This window comes from Perca fluviatilis, chromosome 23 (assembly GCF_010015445.1).
Source record: "Perca fluviatilis chromosome 23, GENO_Pfluv_1.0, whole genome shotgun sequence".
In the NCBI taxonomy this organism is placed as follows: Eukaryota; Metazoa; Chordata; class Actinopteri; order Perciformes; family Percidae; genus Perca; species Perca fluviatilis.
Window position 1 is genome coordinate 13,375,624 of NC_053134.1, and position 12,030 is coordinate 13,387,653.

At 37.9% G+C, this 12,030-nt stretch overlaps 1 protein-coding gene across 8 annotated transcripts in view; it reads left to right on the plus strand.

Moving 5' to 3' along the window:
• Positions 1–12,030, plus strand: part of cacna2d4a (calcium channel, voltage-dependent, alpha 2/delta subunit 4a) — an 84,650-nt gene that overhangs the window by 16,737 nt on the left and 55,883 nt on the right. For 6 of the 8 annotated variants that reach the window (XM_039791436.1, XM_039791428.1, XM_039791432.1 and 3 more), the window contains exons 11-28: positions 965–1,054; positions 1,299–1,412; positions 1,491–1,569; positions 2,648–2,781; positions 3,937–3,954; positions 4,350–4,427; positions 4,523–4,603; positions 4,747–4,821; positions 4,980–5,066; positions 5,284–5,355; positions 5,611–5,672; positions 5,970–6,037; positions 6,130–6,175; positions 6,399–6,496; positions 6,701–6,794; positions 6,946–7,038; positions 7,428–7,555; positions 9,411–9,479. In XM_039791436.1, the coding sequence (XP_039647370.1) occupies positions 965–1,054; positions 1,299–1,412; positions 1,491–1,569; positions 2,648–2,781; positions 3,937–3,954; positions 4,350–4,427; positions 4,523–4,603; positions 4,747–4,821; positions 4,980–5,066; positions 5,284–5,355; positions 5,611–5,672; positions 5,970–6,037; positions 6,130–6,175; positions 6,399–6,496; positions 6,701–6,794; positions 6,946–7,038; positions 7,428–7,555; positions 9,411–9,479 (1,486 nt within the window). The remainder of the gene's footprint in view (positions 1–964; positions 1,055–1,298; positions 1,413–1,490; positions 1,570–2,647; positions 2,782–3,936; positions 3,955–4,349; positions 4,428–4,522; positions 4,604–4,746; positions 4,822–4,979; positions 5,067–5,283; positions 5,356–5,610; positions 5,673–5,969; positions 6,038–6,129; positions 6,176–6,398; positions 6,497–6,700; positions 6,795–6,945; positions 7,039–7,427; positions 7,556–9,410; positions 9,480–12,030) is intronic. The other 2 variants (XM_039791429.1, XM_039791431.1) reach the window with 2 other exon arrangements.

The window sequence follows — 12,030 nt, forward strand, 5'->3', positions numbered from 1 at the left end:
TAAGTAGGTCACATGACCTGTCAGCAAGGGATTTGATTGGTTTAATGCCTAGAGAGGCAGGCTGTAACAGAATGGGCTTACAGATGTTGGCTGATGTACTTTCGCATAAACTCATGTTGGAACACACACATTTACAGGAAGTCAATCCTCAGTTTTGTAGCTGTTATATAAGAGTTCCTACATTTCCAAACAACAATTTACCATGTTTACTCCTACTATAAGTCAGATTGTGTTTGCCCAAACTGTAAGAGACCAAAATCATTTTTGTTTTCAGTTTTGTCAAATATTGAACAGTTGAATAAGTGATCTGGGGTAAAAGGGCTGTACATTCCCAGATTCTCCATTAATTTTTTTTGTCATGATTGAAATATATATATATATATATATATATATATATATATATATATATAAAATATATTAGCTTATATATATAGTATATTTAAGCAAATTATCTCATGTCTTGGTCATTTCTTACAACAAGTAACAATAAAAGAAAATGCTGAGTAAGTGTCTAGGCTTAGTTATGTTTGAGTAGCATTTATATACAACAACAATAATAACAGTAATAACAATACTTTACAGTTAGCTTGTATTTGTAGGGGCATATACAATTCTGTAAGATGCTAAGAGCACCATGAAGGCTACGTCTATCTCTTGTCTGCACAGTGGTGGAACCCACAACAATGTGGCCATTCATCATAGTGTGTGCGGGTGTCTGTGTGTGCGTGTGTTGATTAATCCTGATTACCTTCTGGTGTTGTAGTGACTTTGCCATAATTGGTCAGTGTGCCAGGGAGCTGGGGATAATTCCTACTCTACACTCTTTTACTCCCTCCCTCCTGATCTCTCTCTCTCTCTCCCCATGTTCCTGTGGTGACTGCATTCACCTGCATTTACCAAAAGGATAAGATCTGTGGCTTATTGACAATGTCTATTTGTTTATTTGTTGTGTGTCTCTCTGCAGCATTTCAAGCTATTGATTGAAGAGCTTCATGTCAAAGGCGAGGGCAAAGTGAAAAAGGCAATGAAGGAGTCTTTCAAGATCCTCAACGAGGTTTGTGCCACAACCACAACTGCTAGGTCCTAACAATATATAGCATTGCTAGCAATTAAATAGTAAGATTATTTACTTTATTTTTTTATTTTATTTATTTTTATTTATCCTATATCTGCTCTACACAATTTACAGGTCTACATCAGCTGATTTCTGTAGTATAAATTCCAAGATCAAGTAAATTGTGTGTGTGTGTGTGTGTGTGTGTGTGTGTGTGTGTGTGTGTGTGTGTGTGTGTGTTTAGGCTTCAGCGCAGGGCCAGGGCAGCCTATGTAACCAAGCCATCATGCTGATAACGGACGGAGCAATGGAGGACTTCCAGGATGTTTTTGAAGAGTTCAACTGGCCAGAACGACGGGTATGACACACAAATACACACAAGTAACAAATAAGTGGGGTTCATCACATCTCACTATATGCTTTATTGTCTCTCCAGGTTCGAGTGTTCACCTATCTGATTGGACGAGAGGTGACATTTGCTGAAAATGTTAAATGGATTGCCTGCAACAACAAGGGTAAAATGGGGATAAATCAATAGCATGGTCAAGGTCAAAGAATATGCTTTGTGTTATAAAAGTTGATAGGTTGAATCCCTGGTTCTGCCATACAATTTGGGATAGGAAGTTTAGGTAATTTCAGCAACAAAGAATAAAGGTAGATGTGAAAACTACTGCAATTACTTGCTTAGTCTATGTGCTAAGTGGTCCAAGTGATTTATCGTGCTGTACTTAGGAAGAAAAGAGGTCTGTTGGCCCTTTGTGGTGTTCGCAGGTGGTGCTGTATGGAACTGGGTATCAGGTGCTGCCCTCTTGTGAATTATATGGGGTCATGCAGCAGCTCAGACCTGAAAATAATCACTTTATCCTGCTCTGTGCACATCAAAAATCCCTGACTAAATACCTGATTATCAGCACAGATACACTGTAAACACATCCCTGGCCCAAAAATATCATATCTGAGTGTTTGTCTCTGTGTATAATAGGTAACAGGTGCACTCCCTTCTGTTGCGTACACTGGCAGTTGCTTCTGCCAAAAACAAAATATCTGTCATAAATAGAGAAACATGCTTTATGTTACACTGCTGCAAAAACATGTTAAAGTTTCAGTCTTAAGTGAGCAGGTCTACTTAATAATATTTACAGCAGCGTGCTTGGTGAGACATTACAAAGGGGGAAAAGGTTGCACATATTCACATATTCATAACTGGCAGTGCTTCAGTAGCCTGTTGTCACTGAGCAGCTTCACTGCAGGTATCCCATTGACGTCATTGTCTCCCAGTTGTAAAAATGCCATAAACCTTAGACTAAGCCAAGTTTAAAAAATGGAAACAGCACATTTGCATTGATGGGAGATTCAAGCAGTTTTTTTTCATTCAAAACACCTTAGTGTTTTTTTGGGAATACCAGGTTTTTTGAAGTTGGATAAATGAGTTTGCTGCTCTAAATGTAATACCCAAAGGCCAGAAGCAAAAAGATAAAAAATAATATGGTATAATAATAAGATTTTATTTGCTAAAATGTATGAGTCCTAGGTTTTCCATTGGAGTAATTTGTGATATATGGTATGTTTGTACATTATTTGTGTGTCATGCAGGGTACTACACACACGTCTCCACACTGGCTGACGTCCAGGAAAACGTTATGGAGTACCTCCATGTTCTGAGCCGGCCAATGGTCATTAACCACGATCACGACATCATCTGGACTGAGGCTTATATGGACACTGTGGTCAGTCTGCTTCTCCCATTATTAGTGTTCTTGCAGACACTATTATCTTTCATCAAGATTATCTGGCATACATAATCAAAATGTCAGACTCATTTAGGCCATCTGTGCTATTTTAGTAATGATCCATTATACAGTTTTTTTTTCTGGAGGGCAATAGAGATAAATGTTGCAATGCAGTCTCTTCATGAAAACATTTAAAACCATTCTATTCATCTCTCTGCCTCTCTCTATGGTATTGAAACATTCAAACCCCTCAATCCAATTCATTCCAGTCACAAATTCAATCCCCTAGCAACATCATAGCATAGCACTAGTAATTGCTGCAAAAGCAACCCCCCCCACCACAACCAAAAAAAACAAACAAAAAAATAGTGTGGAGCATACAAAAAAAAAAAAAAAAAAAAAAAAAATAAACTAAAAAAAAAAAAAAAAAAAAAAAAAAAAAAAAAAAAAAAAAAAAAAAAAAAAAAACCACAAACAAAAAAAAAAAAACAACAAAAAAAAAAAAAAAAAAACAAAAAAAAAAAAAAACAAAAAAAAAAAAAAAAAAAACCCCCGCCAACCACTTGAACACTTAGTATTTTTTTAGAATGTGTTAGGTTAGGCATGTTATATGGAAAGTGTAATACATTATTAAGCCACCAACCCCTACCTTCAGCCCATGCAGCAAGCTAGACATGACACTCAAGACAGCCAAAACACCCATCCCTGAAATTAACTAAGTATTTGTAACTGTAATGTTATTTTTGAATTTTTGTCATTTTAATCTTTATTGTATTTTTTACGGAACACATTACTTTAACACCTTACTTAGTGGTGCACTGTTAGTAACACCCTAAAGACATAGAATTCAACCAGCGATGCTTTAACAACTGTGTAGCAACACACCAGCAAAAATCTAGCATAAGCCAATTTTGCTCAAGCAGAAATACTTTAATATAACATTAATTTTCAAAGTATTTTTTTTTATTCAAATGTTTCCTTATCAAGTGCATCTGTTGCAAGTTGCTACTCCACCCCTGCCTGCTTATTTCTGTTTCCTCCTTTATTTCAGTATCTCTTTTCATCTGTACCATATGTGGCATATCTTTTCACTGCCATTTCCTACTTGTTGTCTCTTCTCCCATATTGTCTTCCCTCCATCTTCACCTTCAGTTACCAAGCACAGCAAAGGTAATCATAGAGCACTGCTAAATTTCTATTCTTAAGTAATGTTAGCCGTATAAAATACAGTATATAGTATCTGTAATGTCTTGCTTAGTCTTATATTTACAGCCAATAGCAGTTTTTTGCAACGTTATTTGAGTGAATAACTTAACATATCTTAGCTTCTCTTTGCTTCCCTTGTTGGCTTAGTTAATGTTCATTGGTCCAGAGAGATTTAGCACTATTAAGTTAAACATCATCTTCCAATCCATCTCCATTTCACTTCATTTTCTACCTTTGGTCAACAAGAGCGAACTCCACCAACTTAATTTATATTTACAAATTTAACATTTAACATTTACAAACAAAAACAAATGCAGATCAAGTCTTCTTGGCTGTTCTTGTGTATGTGTGTACCACAGCTGTTCAACAGTCAGGCCCAAAGCCTGCTCCTGATGACCTCGGTAGCCATGCCTGTGTTCAGCAAGAAAAAAGAGACTGTAAGTATTCATTTTTAATTAATACCATTAATACCATTGCCCTCAACAGACACCTGGAACTTTGCATTTATCAAGCTGCTGTGTGTTTCCTGTAGTTGTCTCATGGGATTCTGTTGGGAGTGGTAGGAACTGATGTGGCCTTGAAAGAACTGATGAGATTAGTTTCAAGATACAAGGTAAACCATCCACAATATATACTGTGTCACAAACAAGGATAAAGTACTGTATGCATACTCTATTGATTCTTCTCTGAGACAGCCAGTGGCCTTTGATTTATAATATAATAATTACATATCCTTATGTCTTTCTGTCTCTTCAGCTGGGTGTCCATGGTTACGGCTACCTTTTAACCAACAACGGCTACATCCTGTCCCACCCTGACCTACGACCTCTGGTACAGACAAAGATCGTATTGTGCAATGAATTATTGCAGCTGAGAAACTGCAGAAACTTTATAACCCTGCTTGACAGATGTATTGCAATAACCAAGCATAAGATGGGATAGGTTCCTAAAGACTTGTTTTCTTGTTTGTATGTTTGTATGTGTGACAGTATAAAGAGGGGAAGAAGCTAAAGCCAAAACCCAACTATAACAGTGTTGATCTGGCAGAGGTGGAATGGGAAGACACCGAGGAGAAAGTGAGTAACACACACTCACTCACTCACTCACTCACTCACTCACTCACTCACTCACTCACTCACTCACTCCTCACTCACATTTCTGTCTTTTTTTATTCTCTGTTTTCACTTTCCTGTACTGTATGTCAAGGTGAGTTGTGTTGTTCAGGTCAGGATTCATACCAGCATGGTATGATGAAACAAGTGAAGGGCTGAGTATGTGATGTTTTTGTTTCAGCTGAGGACTGCCATGGTTAAAGGAGAAACTGGAACGATGTCTTTAGATGTGAGAACTTCAGTGGATAAAGGAGTGAGTACTTGTGTTTTTGTCTGTTTGTGTCAAGACAGCAAGAGGAGCTGTTTTGATCGGTGATTAGATTCTCCTCTCTTCCTGTAGGATTTTATTGTCTTATTTTCTATTATCCAAGTTTTGTTTCCTATGAGGTGGCAAGTTTTGATTGTCCATTTGTATTTCTTGTCTATTAAGTAGAAGTACCGGAAATTTTTTTCTCTCTGCGTTCACTATCGTTTTTACAAACTCTGTCCCTCTCTCTGTCTCTCACAGACGAGAGTAATGTTCCTGAAGAATGATTACTTCTACACTGTCATCAACGAGACACCATTTAGGTTTGTCTGATCATTTTCAACTTAACAGGATTACTCAAAATGTCAGGATTTTGAATATAAAAAAAAAAATATATATATATATATATATATATATATATTAAAAAATATATACACCTCTACCTGTATGAAATAATGAATAGCAAAAACATAGCATTTTAGTAAGTAATCTCTTCTATCTTAATATTCTGTCTAGCCTACTACTTTGTTTAAAGTAGCAACAAATGCTTATTGTAGGAAATAAAAATTACAAGCATGATTCATCCTGCCAATAACAAATGTCTTCTTTATGTTTGACAGTCTGGGTATAGTGTTGACTAGAGGATATGGACAGTATATCTTCAGTGGAAACGTCTCTGTTGAGGAGGGTAAGTCTTTCCCTTCTGTCTTAGTGTCTTTGTATTTGTGTCTGCCTTTCTTACTCTCTTTCTCTGGTTTCTTCTTTGCTTTTTTGCCTTAGGTCTCCATGACTTAATGGCTCCAGACCTGACCATAGCCAATGAATGGTAAGTACTGTATAACTATGTATAAGAACATAGATATTATGGGATTCTAACTAGTGTCATGAAATAAGATATGATATTACTGAGTGACTACAGTACTAAATGTGTGTGTGTGTGTGTGTGTGTGTGTGTGTGTGTGTGTGTGTGTGTGTGTGTGTGTGTGTGTGTGTGTGTGTGTGTGTGTGTGTGTGTGTGTGTGTGTGCGCGCGCGTGTGCGTGCTCGTAGGACCTACTGTGAGACAGACATTGACCCGGCCCACCGTAAGCTGAGCCAGCTGCAGGCTGTGGTGCGATACCTCACTGGTAAAGAACCAGATCTGGAGTGTAAGTGGACTTTAATTAATTGCAGCATCTTTTGATTTAGGAAAAACTGCAGATTCAGGGATACACTAAGGCACTCTTATGATCTTCAAGCTGACTCTATTCAATGCTGGATTTTTATTTTCTGTCTTCCTCTTTATTTTGTCTTATGCCTCCATCATTTTTATCATTAGCATTAGATTTATGTTTTTTCCCCTCTCTCTACAGGTGATGGGAAGTTGTTGCAACAAACTCTTTTCGATGCTGTGGTCACAGCTCCTATGGAAGCCTACTGGACCGCTCTCATGCTCAACACATCTGGGTGAATATTAACACACATTCACACCCACATAAATGTTTATTAAGACATGGACTTTTTACATGATTACTCACTTTATTTTTTACAAATATTTGCCCCCTGTTTCTGCTCCACCTCCCTCTTTTCTGTCATTGTCTCTCCCTCTCTCTTTCAGTATGGAAGAGGGGGTAGAAACAGCATTCTTGGGGACCCGATCAGGCCTGTTGAGATTCCAGAGATACGCTGGTATGGAGAAAAGAACTGCCAAGTGAGTAAAAAAACACGGCCATTTTGCATATTAAATATCATCCCATCAAGTTAGTCATACCATTATGTGTTAAAACAGTTTATGTTCGAGTGATCGCAATTAAAGAGCTGTATTGAATTACTGAATTACAGTAAGGTAAGACTTTGCCCTCTGGTGGTCAATAAAAAGGCAGCTGGTAAATAAGTACAATATTATGCTTTACTCACAACCCTTTTTCTTACCTCAACAATACTCAAATCTTTCTGTTGTTCTCTTTATCTTATCCTCCTTTTCAATCTTCCTTCTTTTCTTTTGTCATCATAATTAGGTAATAGATAGTACGCTTTTCTTTAAGTCAAGGCAAGTTTATTTATATAGCACATTTTAAGCTTATTTTTATCCCTCCCCAGGTCTTTCCTGACCTCCACAGACAAGGAGAATATGTTTACATTGGACCATTTCCCAGTGTGGTATCGCAGAGCATCCGAGTACCCAGCTGGACAGTTTCTGTACTACATGCCCAGACAGGAAACTAGAGGTAGTGGAGAAATCTTTACTGAGCAAACACACACACACACACACACACACACACACACACACACACACACACACACACACACACACACACACACACACACACACACACACACACACACACACACACACACACACACACAAGTTAGTAAACAGGTAGGAATTTGAGCCTGACCCTTTTCTGCCTCTGGATTTAATTTTGTTATTTAGCTCTGCTAGAAATAATGAATTTTTAAAGTGCTTTAAAGAAACAGGTTTGCCACAAAGTGCTTTAGGCAGCAACAAAGGATAGGAATTTTAATTTAATCTTCACTAAATAGTGCAGACTTAAATGTAATTTTGTTGAAATACAGTATATTCCATGAGTATGAGGCTGATGATACTACCCTTCCTCATGACAGAATACAGAATGACATATCCACTTCCTCACCTAATTAAAGGTTCAAATTAAATGTTTATTGAATGTTGTTTTAAGGCTGTTTTTTTATTTCACCCAGCATCAAAACCTCACGTAAAGCAGCTATACTGTATGTACTAAATCTACGGATGATTTCAAATCTTGAGCTGCATTTAAAAGGTACTGGACAGTATAGGATGTTCACAAGTTTGAAGCTCTATTTCTAAGTCCTATTTTAAGATGGCAATAGATGTGTCATGTTATATTATTATAATGAAACATTTTATCATTATAATAATGTACAAAAAGTGTCTTATATATGTTTTAGGTTGATGTTACATAGTTTGTTGTGTTCAGATATATTTAGGGACTATGAGGCTGACTATAGCGCCAACTTAAGGGCAGAGGAGGTGGAGCTCCAAGCGGAGGAGGGAGCAAGAAAACGAAGGGAGGCGGAGGAGGAGGAGGGTAGAGGAAAACTTTTACTTGTACTTGGCATGCCTCCTCTTTTTATTCATCCTCGTTCTGTTCTTCCTCACCCCTAATTTTAAAGCATGTCAAGTGCTGCGTTCTCTGTTTTCTGTTTCTTCACCCATGTCTGTTTTCTTTTTCTAGCTCTACTCTGTTTCTCTTTTTTCTTCTGTCTCATTACTCTACCTCCTTCTCTCTCTCTCTCTCTCTCTCTCTCTCTCTCTCTCTCTCTTTTTTTTTTTTTTTTTTTTTTTCCGGGGGGGGGACAGGGGGGGGGGCTTTTTTTTTTTTTGGGGGGTGTTTTTTGATTGTGCTGAGGAAGTAGCTCTCTGTATTAAATTAATTCTTGTTGAGAAGTAAACATCTGCTTTCATAGAGTTTGTTGGCTGTCTTTGATTATGTCACTACATCATGCTACAATATTCAATGGCAAAAAAAAGAAATCCCATTTTCCCAATTACAGTCCCAATTACACAATTTCCTGAATGTGTGATTTGTCATGCAGGCATAGACTGGTTTTGTTTTAGTGGTTTTAGACATATAAACATGGGGAAACATGCAGTACACACAGTCCCTCTGGTATGAGTGTATTAGTCGATTAGCTCTCATACTCCATGTTACATAACACCTAAATATTTGTCTGGCTGGAGTCTGTGGCTTGGCGACAGTTGGCATCAACTGGCACGATGGCTGTGACTAGACACACAGAAGATGAATGCATGACTTTATTAAATATTACCTACTGAGTCCAACTCAATCTGTCACCCACATATTTCCTGTGCATGAATATACTCATGCCTGTGTATATTTTTGGAGGGAAGATTTGTGTTTGTGATGTGCATGCATTAAGCACCCATGTTTCTACAAGCATGTATTGATAAAGTTATGTAAATTCTTGCTAAGTGTGTGTGTGTGTGTGTGTGTGTGTGTGTGTGTGTGTGTGTGTGTGTGTGTGTGTGTGTGTGTGTGTGTGTGTGTGTTGCTCTACCAGCAGGGAGGATCGTGATTGCTGCTACTGCTGTCACTGTTACGGTGGGCAAGAAAACTGCCATCGCTGGAGGTAGGATGACTCGTTTTGTTTAGATACACACTCTTTTTCTGTCTTTTACATACATTTTATTTCACTGTTCACTCTCTCTTTCTCACTCCTTTTTAATCTCGTCTTTTCTTCACATTCATTTTCAATTTTCTCTTTTTGGTATTGATGGCATTTTACCTACTGATTTGGCAGTGCCATGCCTCTGGCTAAAATACACACTGCCGTGCAAGGTAAACTAAATGGGCCTTGTGGTGAGAATAGTTTTTTTTCAACTGCTATTCAACTGATAAGGTCAAAAACAGCTCTTATTGTGATCACGTACCTGGGCTGCTTGGAGTGTACTTTACCTTTGTTGCGTTAATGGAGCAGCTGAGGGTGTCTGTGCTTGAGGGTGTATTTTATACAGACTCATTTTTGTCTTATAGTTCATAGTCTTTGGCTTTGTTTCATTGTTTGTGTTTCTGTGCGTATGTTTAATTCCATTTATGACTGACACACTGATCAGTCATAATTATCTGAGTGAGACTAGACTCTCTGGAGCTGCATCCTCAGTCAGAGTGTGTGTGTGTGTGTGTGTGTGTGTGTGTGTGTGTGTGTGTGTGTGTGTGTGTGTGTGTGTGTGTGTGTGTGTGTGTGTGTGTGTGTGTGTGTGTGTGTGTGTGTTTGTGTGTGTGTGTGTGTCTGTGTCTGTGTGTGCGTGTATACCTGCATGCATTTGGTATCTCATTATTTTGACAGACAGAAAAACACTCCATACACACTCACAGTGAACATACACACAAACACACGAGCTTATCTGTATTTAACAGCTTTCGTAGAAATTGTCTCAGGTGTGAAAATCGGGAGAGAAGTGACAAAAAGTTCAAAATAGATGTGTTTCTGTCGCTCTCTTAATCTCACTGCCTCATTCTTACTGTACATCTCTTTTTCTTTGCTTCCTTCTGTCTCTCTCTGCTTGTTTGGAAACATTAACGTCACAGTACAGTATGATGAATCAAGAGCTCTGCTATAGCCTACTGTACCTTTTATAAATTCTCGGTAACATAGAACAGACAGAAAGATCTAAAATAACTATTACAACTAAAAACAGCATTTACAATAAAGTAAGAGTACAGTATTAAGAAAAATGTCTAAAAAAGAAAAAGATTTGTGTTAAGCTATATTCATTTATGTAAAGAGAAAATTATTTTTGTCTGTTTATTGTAGATTGTCTTATGATGATCACCGATTGGAGGTCAAAGGTCATACATTATTTTTATTCACTTCTATATCACTGGATGCCAAGTGGAGCAGCTCTCTAAGCTGTCAGACCTGTCTCCCTTCACAATGCTTTTTTCTCCATCCTTCTCTTTACCTTTTTTCTCTGTCTTGTCATTCTTTCGCTTATTTCTTTGTCTGCTACCTTCCTCTTTGCATTTGTTTCTTGCTGCTTCTGCTTAAGCGAGGTTGGCTATCTCATCGAGGGTCTCGTTTGCCTTCTGAACTCAAGGGGATATTCAAAAGCTGGCTTGTCACAGTTGCACACACACACACACACACACACACATGCTGTACTGTCCCCACATTTGGCATGACTCCTGTACTTGTACGAGCGTGTATTACCTATGCCTCGATCTAGCATTTGAACGAGTATCTATGTATATATTGTTCATTTAGAAAATGCAATGTAAACACTGTACACAGACATAACAAAAAAAACTTTCTAAACACCTCTGTTACATGCAAATATGGACCACTGTAAAAACATTACAGTTGCTTCATATTCCATATCTTGACCAGGGACACTTTAGCAGCATCATTCAGTTGACATATGACTTCCTGGCTACCTACACTGCCATTTTGAAGGTTTGCACAAATGTATGTATCAAATAATACTATCCCATTTTGTAGATTGAAGCATGAGACATTCAGTTTATGAGTAACACAGTAGACTTAAGCTGCTATTTTATGCAACAGAGCTGATGGGTTTCTGTTAAGTGCAAACAATAATTCATATGTACATGGTTATTAGCAGCTAAAAAGGCTGTGGTTCCATTTCTCACCACTGGGTGTCAGTGTTTGTCTGAACATAATCCAGTCTGTGACAGAAGTGACATGCTGTATGTAAATAAACCTAATACGCTCTTATTGACAGAGAAGCAGACTACAGACAGAGAAAGAGAGGAAGAAAGAGAGATACGTGGGTAAATAAAAGACACAAAGAGAGAGCGGGGAAAGAATAAAGGATAGAGAGAGAAATTTGACATGGAGGAGGAGGTAGAGAGGAAGCACTGAAGGATAAGAACGAGGGAGAAAAGGAGGTAAGATGGGGGAGGTGAAAAAAGACAAAATACAACAGACAGAGTAAAGGATAAAGAGGGCAGAGATAAGAGAAAAGAAGGTGAAAAGACAAAAAAAATGATTGGAGAGGAGGCGACAGAAAGATAAATGGAGACAAGATAAGTGAGAGGAAAAGGGAAGGAGAAAGCAGATGAGAAATAAAGAAAGGTGATAGGAGATAGAGGGTAAAGGACAGAGAAAATGAGATACAGTATACAGAGGAGCTATTATCATGACTGATTTATGCTCTCAT